The sequence below is a fragment of the Corapipo altera genome, unplaced genomic scaffold (genome assembly GCF_003945725.1).
Source record: "Corapipo altera isolate COAL_440 unplaced genomic scaffold, ASM394572v1 74, whole genome shotgun sequence".
In the NCBI taxonomy this organism is placed as follows: domain Eukaryota; kingdom Metazoa; phylum Chordata; class Aves; order Passeriformes; family Pipridae; genus Corapipo; species Corapipo altera.
Genome location: NW_020884934.1, coordinates 1,931,814 through 1,948,453, shown reverse-complemented (window position 1 = coordinate 1,948,453; position 16,640 = coordinate 1,931,814). Strand labels below are relative to the sequence as shown.

The 16,640-nt window shown below is 38.4% G+C and overlaps 1 protein-coding gene across 3 annotated transcripts in view; it reads right to left on the bottom strand.

Moving 5' to 3' along the window:
* The window catches only part of CADM2 (cell adhesion molecule 2), a 612,665-nt gene that overhangs the window by 42,198 nt on the left and 553,827 nt on the right, over nt 1–16,640 (bottom strand). For 2 of the 3 annotated variants that reach the window (XM_027660008.1, XM_027660009.1), the window contains one exon: nt 9,139–9,258. The exons of the other annotated variant lie outside the window; for it this stretch is intronic. In XM_027660008.1, coding sequence (XP_027515809.1) covers nt 9,139–9,258 — 120 coding nt within the window. The remainder of the gene's footprint in view (nt 1–9,138; nt 9,259–16,640) is intronic. 3 annotated transcript variants of the gene reach the window in all.

Here is a 16,640-nt window from a genome sequence, read left to right as displayed (position 1 = left end):
ATTCTAATCTTTCTCCCTGTTTTAAGAAATGCAATGTTTCCCTTAAGCCCATGATTGAAGATACACTTGACAACACCTTTGAAACAAACCAAAGCAACTAAAAGTCTTAACAAGATCCTAGAGATCATAGACTCAATTCTTTCAACTGAAGTATAAGAATAAATTTAGAAGCTTATTTTCATAGTCTTCTTTACACTACATATTTACCTTTGAGAAGAAAATACATGTGGATTGTAAAGCCTTTTTACTAGGGAATGGTTTAACAAGAACCAGTCTTCTGTTGTTAACCTCAGAGAAATTTAACTGAGAAGGCTCAAGCTTACAATGAGGATATTTAAGTGCCAAAGAGAAACATCAAGGGGAATTGTGGATTCCCCATTTCCTTAGGCCCTAAATTAAGTCTACATATGTTCTGGTGGATGCTCTAATAAAATAAAGGTTTCTGTGCCTCCTTGTAGATCTATGAGAGTGGAAACCATACAAAAATTTCGGCTAACTGACCCAGCAGGTCCCTCTAGACCTAGCAGATCACAGATTTTATCTGTGAATAGCATACCAATAGTATATAGTCTCATACACATAGTCCCACTCAAAATTAATGGGCTTATGGATATGTAAGGTTTTACTTGGAAGAGAGAAAAGTACAGCCTGTTCTCCTGCAGAGGAAGTACTTCACATATCTGCAGGTCATTGTCAAGCTTATGGGGCACTGCAGGCAGCACTGACAATACAATAAAAACAGCCTGTCTCTCTTTGGACTGGAAAATCCAGGTACATCCAAACCTCAAAACTACCTGTCATCTAGATGGGATAAACTCATTTAGCCAATTTGCAAGCCAAACTGCTTGTAGAGCTGGAAATACTTGATTCCAAAAGTCCCTTGAAACCAGTGGAATTCTGGTTTTTAAAGCAGCAGCAATGAACATGTAACATTATTATTATTATTATTATTATTATTGTTATTGTTATTTTGAAAGTCACAAGACTTTTAAGCCTGAATAGACAGTTAGCACACATAATAGAGGTTTCATGCCTTGTTTACGTCTGAATGTTGAAAATCACTGCGACAAGGTCACCACTGGTTAAGGTCAGGTGGAAATGGTTTCAGTCTTCAGTACACACTGACTCTGATGTTACACCTCGCACAGAGGTGGTGACACTGATTACTTCAGACCTTCCCAAGGACTTTTTCCAAAGGGCTGTGCTTCCCTGCTAGTTACATGTGCAGGTTGAGCTGCCGAGGAGTGCTAAGACCCTCCAGACTGTGGCACCCGAGGGAAAGTCTCAGGATGAATTCCGAGCAAAGGATGCTCTTTGCAGGCAGACAGCCTGCTTCCAGCAGAAGGGACTCTTAATTTGGAATATCTCTCCTACTGCCAGCTCACAATAGAGACTGTTAGACTGCATAATTCATACGCAGCACCAAAAAAAAAAAATAAAAAAACCTGCCCCAGTGTGATCAGAGCTTAGGTTAGGAATGTTTGAATTCCTGACGCATTGCTGAAGCCTCTCTGGAGCTCAGCTGTATAATGGAATCTTTATCAGACCATCAACCAATTGTGATACTTATCTGTACAGCGTTGCATTTTGGGTTAAGTGATAATCCATCAAGGCTGGAAATCATTGTGTACTTTTTAAGTTGCCTACTTCATTACTGCGAGCTGACAGCTGGATGGATTTGTTAGCACTAGAAATATTTGTTCCAGACACAAAGAGCAGGTTCCTAATATATGATATTATGATACTTTCTTTCATGTATTCAGCATGCCTGTAGTGTAATCTATGTCTCATTTATGGTATTCATTTACTTGGCAAACTATTCAGATTATGAAATCCATCTTTATTTGTTCCAGAATGCAACAGCCTCATTTCATGAATAATATGACCAAATAACATAATAATGACGACAGTCTTCATCTTACATCATAATAGCTGTTAAGCAGAGAAAATTGCCATTTTCTAAATGGCACAGTTCTTTGCTTAAGTCTGTAAAAGGTAAAAATTGAAAAGCACAAGTACTTTTCATGGCTGTTGAGGCAACTATCATCATGTGGGTCATGTTGCCAGAATTTTTGTTTGGGGTTAGACTGATTTAATGCTGTGCATGTTTGCCTGGAGGATTACTCTTGGGTTCATAGTACAACTAAAAAACATCTTTTAAAAGTACTTGAGGACTGGGAATTCCACACAGGAACACTTGGTTCTGATTTTGGTCTGTTCACAATAGACATCAGGATATTTCCATTTTTTAGCATGTAGCAATAATGCACTTTCTTATTTAGTTTCACACTGCATGAAAAAGTACCTCCTTTCATAACCACATTCTGATACCACTTAGTGCTCTGTTGTCTTATTTCCTCTAAGACACAGGAAGATATCTTCTATGGATGTACCAACACCCAAAATTCCTAGCCTTAACTTAAATAAAAAAAAAGGAAAAAGTTATTTTCAGACTATGTTTGTAGAGCCTCTTGCTTGGAGCTGCTATGTTTTTGGTCCACGATCACCATGCATGTGAGCATGTATTGTTTGTTATGATTCTAATTCTCTGTGGACATACTTAGAAGTCTGTAGGAATCTAGCCAATAAAGTAGGAAACTGTTTTATTTTGGTTTTGTTTGTTTGTCTATTTTGCCTTGTTGGGCTTTTTTTTGTTTTGTTTTTTGTTTGTTTTGTTTTGTGTTTTTTTGTTTGTTTTGTTTGTTTTGTTGTTGTTGTTGTGTTTTGTTTTGTTTTGTTTCTGGATGTGTGGGGCTGAAGGGAGGGGTTTAATTTTTTTTTTTTCCAAATGATATTATAAGAAGGCTATTCCTGGCTCTCTGTCTATCAGATCTAAAAAACAAAGAGTTTTTTGAGTCAGAACAGATGCTACAATCTCCTCTGTTGATCTTAATTTTGTGAGCTCTGAGAATTTGCAGCATTAATTGTACCATGAAGCTTGGCCAGTGGGATGAAACCCAAATTAAATGTTGCTTTGGAAAAGGAACAAATACTCTGTTACCCTTAAAATGGGCACTGCGGGCTATGAAGCCTCATGAAAATATCACGGTAGAATTTAAGAAACTCCAAGTCCTGTTCACAACAGCTATATTTTGATATCCAAAAAGAAAAATTCATCTATTCGATCTTAAAACAACTCTCAGATCTTGCCATCTCTCTGCTTGCCTGGCACTCTGGATTTCTGCTTTGGGTTTGTCCTCCTGGTTACAGAGAAGCCAAAACTTGGCCCAGGGAGCCACGTGTCTGCTAATGAGCTGAGGCCAGGCACAAACAAAGCTGTGGAGTTTTCTTCCAATGTCAGAGCCCTTGGTAGCAGAGAGAACATGGAAAAGGAGGCAGACAGGGCTGCACTCCTGCATCTCCTCTCTGCACCCGATAGCCAGTAGTGGATCTTGGGAAACTGGGCACCATTTCTCTTCCTGGTCTCCTCTATTTAGCCCATACGAGCACCAATGAATGATAGGATGCTTTCCATCCCTGGCTGAAGATGCTAGGGAAGGTTTTCCAGCTACCCCTCAGCTGTAGCCTGCTGATGTTTCAGCTGTGGAACAGCTCTGACCAGAGACAGCCCAGTTTCAAGCCTCAGGGAAAGAGGCTTGTAAAACAGGTTTGTGATTTCATGATGGTCTAACTTAGGTTTATTGTGATTTGTAAACAGCTGAGAAACAAGCAGAATGGAAAAATAACAGCAATGAAGGAAATCATCACAAAATCGTGAAATGGCCATTCTTGAAAGGTGGTGCTAAAGGCTTACTTGAATGTCTAATGGAAAAAAAAATAATGTGAAGAATTGTTGGTTTGAATCTCAGATTGTTTGGCCTCCCGAGAAATCTAGACACTGGATTTACCAGTAGGAGACTGGTGTAAAAGAAGGGAGAAAGAAGCAAAACCCAGAAAGCTGTAATTTTCTTCCCCATCTTGAATAAAACCAAACACAAATCAGGTTTTATGTTACTGCTACAGAAGCATTTGACTTGTAGCTCACTGTCATAGGAAACTGCTTTTAACATTAGACAACCATCATGTTTGTTACCACAGTTGAATGCAAGTAAGCATACACAACTATATTTAAGGTACAAGTCTGCCCTTATCTCCCTTGCCCCTCACATATTCTACAGCTTATCCTTGCTTTGCTGTGTCTTTCTTTGCCAATATCTCAAAGTGCCAAGTTATGTGAATCAGATTATGTGAAAGAAAAATGAAATCCCATGGAAAGAACTGGCAATGTTTAGCATTTTTGGATAGGAAAAGTATATGAGGGCTACAAGTACTGTCCAAACAGTTTCTGCATTTAAGCCATAAAGAAATAGTTATTCTAGTAGGGTTATATAGTAGTCTGTATTTCTTAATATAGACTTCAAGATAAAAATAGGAAATAGGAAAGTAATGTAATTTTTTAGCTAAGATGGTTGACTTTTATGATATTAAACAGAAATATTCACACACTAAAGTCACAATAGTTTTCAAAATTATTACATCCTCAAACTCTTCCTTACACCACCGTAAACTCTTCTTCTAAATTTAGCTCCACAGATCTCCTTTAAGAAATCCTTATTTTATACCAGAGCCAAAGCCAATAAAAGCAAAGTGGGTTCTAATAAAGCAGGGATTTCATTCACATATAAATGTGTACATTTGCTGGCTTTGTGGTCACCCTGACAAATAAACTCTTGAACTTCACAGTGCAGCTGCCTGGGAGCAGCATCATGTCTCTGCTGTACACAACAACTTCTGGAGATGCTTTTAGGCATTTCTATATAAAGCTTTAAACATTCTGGTACAGTCATTATACAAGTGAGTCAGCTGAGGCTGAATCACTCTGATATGTGCAATGAACAGAGTGGATCTATCTTTTGAGTTTGGGATAGTCTTGCAAAGTTAATTTTGGAGCTTTTGGTGAGACTTCAGTCTTCAGCAACAAGAAGTCAAAATAAACAAGTTTTATAACCTCTTTGGCTTTCCCCCTCCTTGTCAGGAATAGTACTTAAATAAAAAAAAAAAAAATTGTTCTGTTTGTGTGTGGGTGACTAACATAATGCCAGCCTGTGGGAGGGGTTTATGTACATTTGTGTACACAAGCTTTTTTACCTCTGTGAATCCAGAAACACAGAGCTATTCTCATTTGAGGTGGCTTCTCCTGGCCTGTTAATCACATGCCCTCTCCACCTACAGGACTTTGAAGTATTGGAATGGTATCATCTAAATTAACTTTATACTAACACAGAATTTCTCCAGTGGAGGCATCCCTTATTCCACTCTTAGGAGCAAATCCACAATCCTCCTGTGCCTCTTTCCAGTCATAAAAGGGAAAAATATCATGGATCCATGCACAGCTTTCACAAACAACATTACATAAATCTGATAGAAAGACAACTACTCACACAGTGTATAATTATTCTTTCAGCAGTCCTCCAGATTTGTTTCTTCTCATACATTTTATTCTCATTTTGTCGTACATTCCTCATCACGGTTATTAGGCTTTAAGATACCCTTGACAAATATATAAAGGGCAACACTCTTCACTGGCATCAAATTATGTTTAGATTTTTTGAGTTAGTAGGTAATGTACCAGTAAAAGAATAATTAATTCCTGAAGGACTGAGCACAAAGGCAAGCATACGTGTGTCTGAGAAAGTGAAAAGTTTGACTGAATAGGAAGTTTATGAATTATCATGCTGTCATCCAATTGGATCAGTAGCTTTTTTCATGCTGTTTACTAAATGCCATGCAAATTAAGACAGCAATGGATCACACGGTTCCAGAATTAACTGATGACTTTTGGAGAATTTTTTTCCCCATTAATTCAGGCTTTTGGTAATGAGGAGGTACAATCACCATAATGCAAAATGCCTTAGATTTACAGACTCTCTTGCCTCTTTATATTCTGTATCATATTCCTGTGACTGGATGTGGAGTAACATATCCTCAAAGTGGACCGTGTAGAAGTCCTGCAGAATAGAGGAATGTCTTGTAAAATTTACCTGAGGTGATTCTTAAGTATGAAGTAATAATTTTAGAACAGAATTAGTGAAATCTGCCTTCACAGCAGTCACTGTAAGTTTGCAAACATTATTTGTTTTATGGCTCCAAGAAAGGAGATGAAGGGACCTAAGGAGAGCATCCTGTCCATTTCTCTCTGCCATGGGAATCAAGCACTTTTAATGAAAGCCAGGATGAAGGAAGTCATAGAACTTAAACAGCTACATCAGAGTCACTGCCTCCTGTGCATTTACAAAGTGTCTCCACTAAATGCCTTTGCCACTAAATAAGGGGATTCGTTTTCCCCATTGAAATTGGAAAATAACTCTTCATCAGAGTCATATTGACTTCTTTTTCAAAAGAAAAACCAAACAAACTGGTGCCTTCAGCTTCTTTTCAGAACATACCTTTAAATTTTCTGTCCTTGTTTTTTGATCTCTATTTGTGGTCATTTTTCAGTGTGACCCCCCTGGTAGAAATAGTGCTCTAGTTGTCATCCATTGTTGGATAAAACACCAATTGTTTCAGCCTTGTCCTCATCACTCATCTATAGGATCACTAAATTTCTTCATTTTTGTCTTTTATCTAGTGTATTTTTAAACACTTGTTTCGTTACATTTCCCACAACTTGCTAGTTTCATTTTGCACCTGGTTTTATGCCCAGTCTCCTGTTTCTTCCACACCGATCTACTCTATGATTTATGTTTACAGCAACCTCTTGTTTTGACATTTTCATGGTGTTTGATTTCTCAGATTGTTAGGTAAACAACTTCATTAGTTTATTACACATGTCCTGTCTTTTTCTCTGCACTGGGATAGATTTTCCTTTCAATACAAGCTTTTCAGGAAACAAACTTCCCACACTCATTTGTCCTTTTGCTTATCTGCCCAAGAGACCGTAACTACCAGTTCCTTGAGGCTGAAGTGGTTTCACCTTCTCAGTCATTTTGCTGGGAAAAGCGAGTGTTCATGTTTTAGCCATTGATCACCTTTACCCATATTTCATAGAATCATAGAATCATAGAATCAGATGGGTTGGAAGGGACCTCCGAGATCATCAAGTCCAACCCTTGATCCAACCCTGCTGTGGTTCCCAGACCATGGCACTAAGTGCCACATCCAGTCTCTTCTTAAAAATCTCCAGGGACGGAGAATCCATCACTTCCCTGAGCAGCCCATTCCAATGGCTGATCACCCTCTCTGTAAAGAAATTCTTTCTAATATCCAGCCTAAACCTCCCCTGGCACAGCTTGAGACTGAGCCCTCTTGTCTTACTGAGAGTTACCTGGGAAAAGAGACCAACCCCCACCTGGCTACAACCTCCTCTCAGGTAGTTGTAGAGAGTGATGAGGTCTCCCCTGAGCCTCCTCTTCTCCAGGCTGAACAGCCCAGCTCCCTCAGCCTCTCCTCATAGGACTTGTGCTTGAGTCCCTTCCCCAGCCTAGCTGCCCTCCTCTGGACCTGCTCCAGCATCTCAATGTCCTTCCTGGACTCTCTCTCAAAGCAGCATCTCTTTGAAACTGTGGCATCAAATGACATGCATTCTCATATGCTTTAAGAGTTGAGGCTTAGAAGAGAGTTCTTCTGTTTCAGATCTTCCTCTTGGTGCTGAGCACACAAATGATAAAAATGAACGCTTCATAGTGAAGAAAAATGAGGCCCTAAACCTCACGTAGGAGGTAAGACAATGCCTTAAAAACATGAATACATTACATGTACGATCACAACGGTGACATGGTTTAGTTATGACCACAAAACAAACAGAAGAAAACAATTCATTAAGGACAGAAGAAACCAGCACAGCACACCAAGAACTTTATCCTTCCAGTATGTGAACCCTCAGAAAGCTGGCAAGTTTCTGGTGCTTGACACAAACCACTCTCTTAGAAAGACATGATAATTCCTGTCATTCTGTTTCTTTTCAGGAAATGTTCTTGCAACCACTCAGACCCATGAGCACAGGACTATTTTCCATGGTCTATCCCTTTTTTTCTGGAGGAAAGGGATTACTATAGCACTTGTTCTCTTTTTCACTGAAACAACAATATGTTTTACATTAAAAGCAGTACTAGAGCTTAAAAAATGTAATTTCAGGTTTGATGTCAGTTTATTCATGAAGGCCACAATATTAAAATACCAATACACTATGGAGGAAGAAGTTGAGTGATCTGATACTATCATAATCTTTATACAATGGACTTGCAAATTAGCTCAGCTTCTTCTTGCAAGTTAGGTCACTACAACTGACTTGTAACAACATTTCCAGAAAGAAAAGATTGCATGACTCTGTCTTAGCTTTCCTGGTTGGCCTCGTTGTACCTCATCATGTGAACATTGCAGTGTGGTAAATGAATATTATTTCCTCTCCCTTTGTGCAATGAAAGCTTTCAAGAGACCACACCGAAAGCTTCTGCCATTTCATTTACTTTGAGAGATTCATAGCTACCCAGAAGATGATAATCTGTGAAACCTTGCACACACATCTTCCCTATTTAACAAGTTATCTGATCAGTTGCTGAATAAAAGAGTAAAATTAACCTTTATATTTTGCACATAAAGAAATGAAGCATTACTAGAAACATTTGAAAAGCTATAACAGACAAAAACCCAACAGGATGGGGACACGGAGGGGAGAGAGAAATTTCAGCTTACTTACTCTAGTTCTGGTGAGATAACAACACCCCTAATTTAGGAATACCTTAAACTGTAAAAGACCAACAAGGGTGATGTAATGCAATGCCTCTGGTATCAAGCAAGATTGCAACAACAGAAATTCCAGTGCTGAGGCACCTATCTTGTTTTAAATGGTAGCACCCAAAATAACCACTCTTAAAAGGTCAAGTTTATTTAAAAATAGCTTGCTTGCATTTTACATTAAAGTTAATTTACTAACCTTAAAAAAATTAAATGCAAATCTATACAAATAATTTAAGCATCCTGTCAAAGTTCACATACACACTGCTAGAGCAATGAAAATATTCAAGGTCATATGAAATCTTTCTTAACCGTGTACCATCCTGGGGCTTATTCCATTAAATATACATTGAACTAAAATGTTTGAACCCTCTCTTTAGCAATATCTACCCTTCTTAGAAACAAAACCTAAAATTTCCTGTTTGTAATGTGTTTTCCAGGCCATAACAAAGAAGTATACTGTACCTCTGATGCTGGTGGCTGTTGCCGAGGTGGTTGTGCTGGCTGTTAAGGCTACAGTGGTTGTGACTGTTGCAGTGGTAAGGGAGGGGATGACAGTAGTGGGAAGCAAAGTGTTGAAAACATCTGGTGAGTGGAAAAAAAAATATAAAATAAAATCATATCATGCAAACAAAGGAGAACCATAACAGCGGTTTAATTTGTAAATACAAGAATGTTGAAAATGACTAAATTAAAACATGATTAACATAAATTATTACGGGTACAACAGAGTACCTTTAAATTCTTGACATTTATCACTCTCAATTTTTTAGTCAATCTTTGAGCATATGGAATTTAAAACTCTGTTAAAATGACCAAGCTTCCACAGATCTAGAGAGTGACGGTTTAAGTGACAAGAATCCATTTCTTCACTGAGCCATTTTAAATGCCTCATATAGTAGAAACCATACACAGATGAAACATGCTGTGTCAGAGTGGGAGATGAAAAAAACACCATCATGCTAAAATAAACACACACATGTTAACGAGAAATGGCTGTATGTTAAAACACCCACTTTCAGACAGACTCAATGGAGGGAAAAAGGGGAGAAAATGCTACTAACTATAAGAGTTGCTTTTTCCGGATTGCTTTTCTTCTTCCCACACATTTGATTAAGACACAGTTGTCTGCTAAGATCCAGAGCAGAGTATATTTCAAAATCTTTACCCTAATTAGCAGGCACATTCATCTTTCAGTCATCCTTAACACAATTTATTGTTAGTACGCACATCAGTGTTCCTCTAAAGCAGCTTCAAACTAGAAATCAGAAAATTCTAATAATATTGCTATTAACAAACCCATGCTTGCAAGTCAGAAAAAATGCATAGCCCTGATGATGACAGTCCTAAAAAACCCTTCAGCTTTTGATCAAGTGCAGGTGTGCCAGGCTTGGGGGCACCACTGCTTCACTGCAGAGGAATCAACAATATCTGTTGCAAAACGCTCCAGTATAGAGCAGAACATAACCAGATGTACAGAGAGAAAATCCTTTGATTACACTGCCAAAAGCAATAAAGACCAATAGGACTTTGCTTATAAGGTGATTGCAGGTTTTAAAGAACACACAAACAAAAGCCCTGAAGAAAACCAAAGAAAAGCACTTCCATGAAGACATAAAAAGCATCTGACATTTTTCAGATTATTTATATCGCAGGTTTAAAAGGAAAGGACTCGTTTCTTGGCAGCTGATGGTGAGTAACCCATTCCATACTGATTTCAGTGAAAATATTTCTGAAGGGTGCTATTCAATGCAATAAAAGAGCCAAAATCTGACCCACAATCTGTCTTCCCTTGCTGTGGAAAGAAATGCAATTGGTCTCTGAGTACAATCAATTCTGACTGAAATCAATGGAAGCTGAAGTAGCTCAGAGCTTTTCAGTATTGGGCCCTACAGAACACACTCCAGACACAGGGTCCTTGTGTTCAGCATTCCATAATTACTCTTTCAAGACCTCAAAGTAGCATACTTACCTTATTTTCATACCGGACGACAGATTATTTTGCAACTTTAAAAGTCTCCTTGTTAGTTAACATCTATAAGTCACCTAAAATTTTCTGTATTCCTCTAGTTTTGATAAACACCAGCACTATAGCCTCTTGAATCTACACTTCTGGGATTTTCCACTTCTGAAGCCTTCAGAAAACAGCACAAGATCTCTCTTTCATCTGTTGTACACTGATATTTAATCTATTTCTCAGTACAAAATATTCTCAAGCCAGAAAAATTAGAACAGGCTTTTTAGAAACTCCCTCAGTGTAGCCACATTAATCACCAGGAAAAATGATAATATTACCTGGAGTGTGAGTACCACAATAATTAAACAGAACTGAGTATAACAAGCATTAGAAATAAATTAACATGTTAAAAAGATACATGTCACATGTACTGATCTATGCAATTTCTTCTCATAAAGGGAAACTCCTTCCCTGATAAGTATCTGCTAAAAATGAAATCAAACAGAAAAAACCCCACCTACTTCATAAGAGGAGCAAAGCCTTGTTTACTAAGAAAGCTTTACAAATCATTCCTGTATGTAAAACCTAATTAGTGTGACTTACGGTTCCATTAATTATCTTTCTTGAATATGCCATTTACTTGAGACTCTGTAATGGCAAGTTAGGGTTTTATGGCAGTGCTATCTGTTCTGCAAACACACTGTCTACCTATTTTACTAAATAATAGCTTACATGAGTGACTGGTAAACTTAGAATTTGATTGCTTTCTGGTTTCTCTTCTGATTGAAGCATTTCCAACAAGATTTCTCATTTTAAATGAAAGGCTATCTAGGAAAAATTCTAGTTAACAAGAACTAGAATATAATATCAGCATTTTAATACAGATGTGATAAATCCATCTTCTCTCATCAGGTCAAGAATAATGAAAACTTTTGCAGAAATTATTTTCTGACCAAAGTCATAAACTCTGATGCCAAACATCAAAATGGTAGCTTGTCAGAAGCCTCAAAAATCCCCATATGTTCTCAAAAGAAATGTAAATAGAAGGAATAACATTCACTTTGTTTCTTCCTTTGCAGAGTAAGGTGAAATTCTCTGTGTAAATGGTTACAGTTGGTCTGCTTTGCTCACAGAATTCTAAAGATTTGCTCTTAAAGACCACAGTACAAGAGAGGAACAAGGAATCAGCAGCCTGAGGAGAATTACACTGCCCGAGCAATGAAATCTGAGTCTGCTCTGGGCTCTAGAAATGTCTGGTTCATACCTGCCCAGGTTCGAGACTCTGCCCGGGGGATTTGCTTCATTAATGCTGTGAGAGTCTGCAACAGGAATGTGCAAAGTACACAGACAACACATTTTGGAAGTCTTGGACCATATCTCATCCTTAAGTCTTGTTTTGGACAGCCCAAATCCAGGCATAGCACTCTGAAATGCACCTGAGCCCCTCTTACGTAGATGGGGCCCCTCAGTCCTATCGAGTCTGACAGAAAGGCTCCTATCAGTCCTTCCAAGACTTATGGATTCTCATGAAAACTTTGCCTTTCCATGGAAAATGCTTTAGAAAAAAACAGAAGTAATGTACAGTGGTCCTCAGTCTCCCCTCTCAGTATTGCAGGTGTGGGATGTAAGTGGGTTCAGAAGTTCCCAAAATCAGACAGACTACAGGTAAGAAGTGACATTTAACAGCACAGGCTTCTGATTAAGGCATCTGGATCACTGTGTTTCATAGAGGGTGTGCTGCTTCTTTTTCATGTCAGAAAAGGGAATGACAATTTGACCTGTTTCTAGTCCTGCAGGACTTTTTTTATTTTATTTTTTTTTATAACGCAGGGTAGAGCTATCTTACATCACTAGTGAGGCACACATTATGTTATCCAGAGCTCCCTGCTGGCAGCTGCTCAAAAACATGCTATCAAAGGGACTATGAAGATTTGTCCTCTTGAGCTTTCTGTCAAGAAGGATCTTAACAGAATGGATTCGCAGATTTCTGCCCAAGAAACCTGTGTTAGAGCGAAACTTAATTCCATTTCCTTGTCTTGCAATTTCTGAATCTGGTTGTACACAATGTTCAGCTGAAAGCAAATCTTTGTTTATGCCTCTCATGCCACTAAACACCAAGGATCATTATGACCAAGAGACCTCATAGAGTGGAACTTTTTAATTCAAGTAGCCATACCCAAATCACTGCACAAGATTGCTATTTCAATAATACTAAGGTATTAATCCCTAGCTTCCTGTGAAGCAGAAAATAGCTATATTTTGCAGATGGGGAACCAAACAAGATAGAAAAGCCATGCTCAAAGATCTAGAAGTCAAGCAGTAATTGTCACCATTAATTTTGAAAGCTCACTTCTAAACTGGATGTCTGTTGACAGACAGATATTCAGCCAGAAATCCAATAATGTATTTAAGTTGGTATTAATTTCAAAATCTTGCTAGCTCTGCAATACAAACAATTCACGGAGAACTAATTGTTTCCATAAAAGTTGTTGGAAATAGAAAAGGGGCTGACCTTCATGCCAAGGGGACTTACTGACTCCAGTCCCAACTCTTTTTCACTTATGTTCCCACAGGTTATACAGGTAAGACCTGACTGGGATTTTTAACAAAAAATATGGGCTCCTGACCATGTGTTTTGGAGGTTTGATCCCAAGTGGAGAGAGGAAAAAGGAGGAGCACACAACGCCTGGCTTGGTCTGGGGGCTGCTCCTTAGCAGAGCTGCTCATGAGCGGCAGAATAATGTTGTACAAGATCAGCTTGAAACAGTGTCAAGCTGTGCCTGATCAAAATTTCCTGTTTGCCTCCTTTCTTGAATTGATGCCACATTCCTCTTACTAAGGCAGAAGACATTCATCCATTTAAGTGCAGGGAGCCTGGACAATTTACTCTCACTGCCGATTTGGCCTTAAGCATTTTTACTCCCCATCTCCAAAGAAATGAGAAATGGTTCTGTTTGGTTTAGCAGGCTTATGTGAAAGATAGATCTGACCTATTGAAAATATTTGACTTTTTTTGGTAAAAACACAACTGATATTTTGACATGACTGAGCACAAATCAGACAACAATAGCTGAAGTTGATAAAAATGTAAAGGCTTTTGTTCCGAGCTTGACAAAGGCTGACAGAAAAATTAAAGGACAGAGTGATAATGATGGATGGCCCTTGCTGTATTTTGACTGAGAAAGAAAGAAATTTTAAGTGGTAAACTGAACTGAGTGATGACCTACCTGGGAAACAATCTCACTACTCTGTGCAAAATTTAATCAGTCTGTGGTATGTAGCACTAAATAATTTAGCAAGGTTTTAAATTCAAAGGGAGCTGCACTTACCCTTATTCTAAGAAAACGGTATTGAACAAAAGGATCATTCAGCTTGAATATCATGTGCCAATAGCTCCTTAGCACTTAGACTGAATGATCCTGAACGCTCATGGACATGAGGTCAAGGGGTTCTTTTTACTAATTGATTCAGATTTATGAAGCTCTGAAATGGCAATTATGTGCTTGACATTTTTGCTAGCAAATCAGATGTCATTAAAAATATCCAAATCCTTTTAACAAAAGCTCCATGTAGATCTATATCACTAGTTATAGCATGAGAGACTTCTGGTGAATGAGTTCATATTGGAAGACATACAGCTGGGCTAAAATGGCTAGGCAGCCTAGAAGGAAAATAAAATAAATTCACATGGTCCCATGGTTGTAAGACATTTCATGTGCCTGTAGATGATACTACACTTTAGATGATGTGAGACATTTCATTAAAGTTTGATTAAACATAATTTAGTTGCACAGTCATGACAGAGAAAAAACCCCAAGTGCTAGGAAATACTACAATTTTAATCCTGCTTTTCTTTCCTCCTGAGTTAGGAACTGGTAAGAACAATAGTTTTCTCTTCTTACAGAAAGTTTTATGGTTTGGTGGTTGGTTTGTGGTTTCTTTGTTTTCTTTTCCTCCTATTTCAAAAGCAATAGGTTTCAGTAGCAAATGAAGCAGGAGGAAGTATTTTAAGTTACAGTAAAAAAAAGACTATTTCCATCTGTTTTCAAAGAGGCAACTAAAAATTGGAATCTGCACATCCCTGAACCAAATTCTGTCCTTAGAAAGCTTGAGAATATAACTCAAAAGAACAAAGCCTATTTCAGCATTAGTACTTAGTACTGGCAGTATGGTGTCATCCCAAATCACTTAAAATGAGGGCCTGATATCACACCATGGCACATTTTTACAACACATGCTCTTACCAGAATTGCTTATGACAAAATAAAAAATGTGATGAATATGAAAAAAACAAGGTGTAGTAGCAAGTTATTTCTGATTATGCCATCTCATTTGACACTGAAATATGAAGAAAAAGCCAGCTGCCCTAAATTGTCTCGAAACAACTCCTCCAACAAATGAGTGAGTATCTCATTTATTTTGTGCACCAGAGCAACAGCAGGACTCACAAAGACTACGGGTGTGTGAAAGGGTGATTTCCCGCCAGTAAAGCAGGTCAGGCTCAGGACAGGTGTGGGAGCTGTCAGAAAACAAGCAGTTGTGGATCTCAGGCAGGTGACAAGAAAAAAGCAGTGCAAAGGAAGTGTCTCAGTGTGTTAGGAAGGACATGGTTAAGTTCTCAGGGCTGAGAGCAGTGATCAGCTCTGCGACTTTTCTCCTCCCTCAAGGTGCATCTCTGCAGACTCAGGCCATCTCTCAGCACTGTTGTGGGACCCTGGGTCATGTGGAAGGGAAGGGTATTTATGTAAAACTCACTTCTGCCACCTTCCAAGGGGACTCTAATAAGCAGAGCTTGCTGAGCAGAGGCAGCTCCACCCTTCCCCTTGCACTGATCCGAATTTAGGAGGCACTGGGACTATGTGTTCTATAACGCTCATGAGTACTTGCTAAAATTCAAAGAGTAGCAGCAAACATAGAAAAAAAGGGCTTTTTCTTTCTCATATTTCTTTTTTTTTTTTTTTTTTTTTTAAATGGATAGAAAAACATGACCTTTCTGCACAGCACAGATGTTGCCACAAACACAGCTTTGTCACCTGGAGTCGGTTGCACACACAGTTGGTGGAGCTGCACACAGGGACCCCGGGAAACCTGAACCAAGCATTTCACAGGGAAGCATCTAACACGAACATTTGAGGATTGCACTGGTGGCTCATAGCTTTCAAAAGGTCGGGTTCGACCTTTAAAGCCCTCAGTGCTTACTTTAGGGATCATCTTGCTCCCCACAGCACTCCACTGAATTTGCTATCAGCAAAAGCACTCTAGCTGCAGCTCCCCTGGAACAGAAAGACAAGTTTGCAATGAAGGCCCTGAGATGCTGGAACACGCTCCCATTTCCCCGTCCGTCAGACTCGTTGTTTGTCACCGGTCCAGCCATTTAAAAAGCTCACCATTCTTGCTCTCAGGGAAGCAGAAGAATAAAAGGTGACATAATGTAGGATCTCCCAACACATTTACCTATTGCTGTTCAGTTTTGGTGGGGCAGATAATATTAAGTGCAACATTTGTACTGTAGAAAATGAGTACGCTGTAATGTGTTATTTCCTAATTTCTGCCTGTGCTAAAACCAGGTGATACACAGAGAACATAAAAGGATACATTTGATAATAACTTAACTAGATGACTGGACATTGAAGAATATATTAGTACAAGAAAAAATTATATTCTCAATTAGGCAATTCTTTAATACTGAAGAATCTGTTTTCAAGTACTCTAAGTTTTACTTTACTAATGCTTACTAGTGCAAGATTTACCTCTAAGGACAAATCAAACCAAGTATTCAACAGAAAGGCTAATCTCCCATGTTCTGGAGTTATATAAATATAATACAGACTTCAAATTACAATTTACTTTAGCAGTAAAGTGTAAGACCTAATTTTTTCCCAAACTTAGCATGAGTTTTGCTAGCAGTTAAAAAAAAGTCCTTTCCAATTAAAGAGTAGTAATAATAATAAAGGCTATTATTTTAAAAGAGTCAATCTCTCTTGTATAAAAGCTCACCTTTCTCATTAGT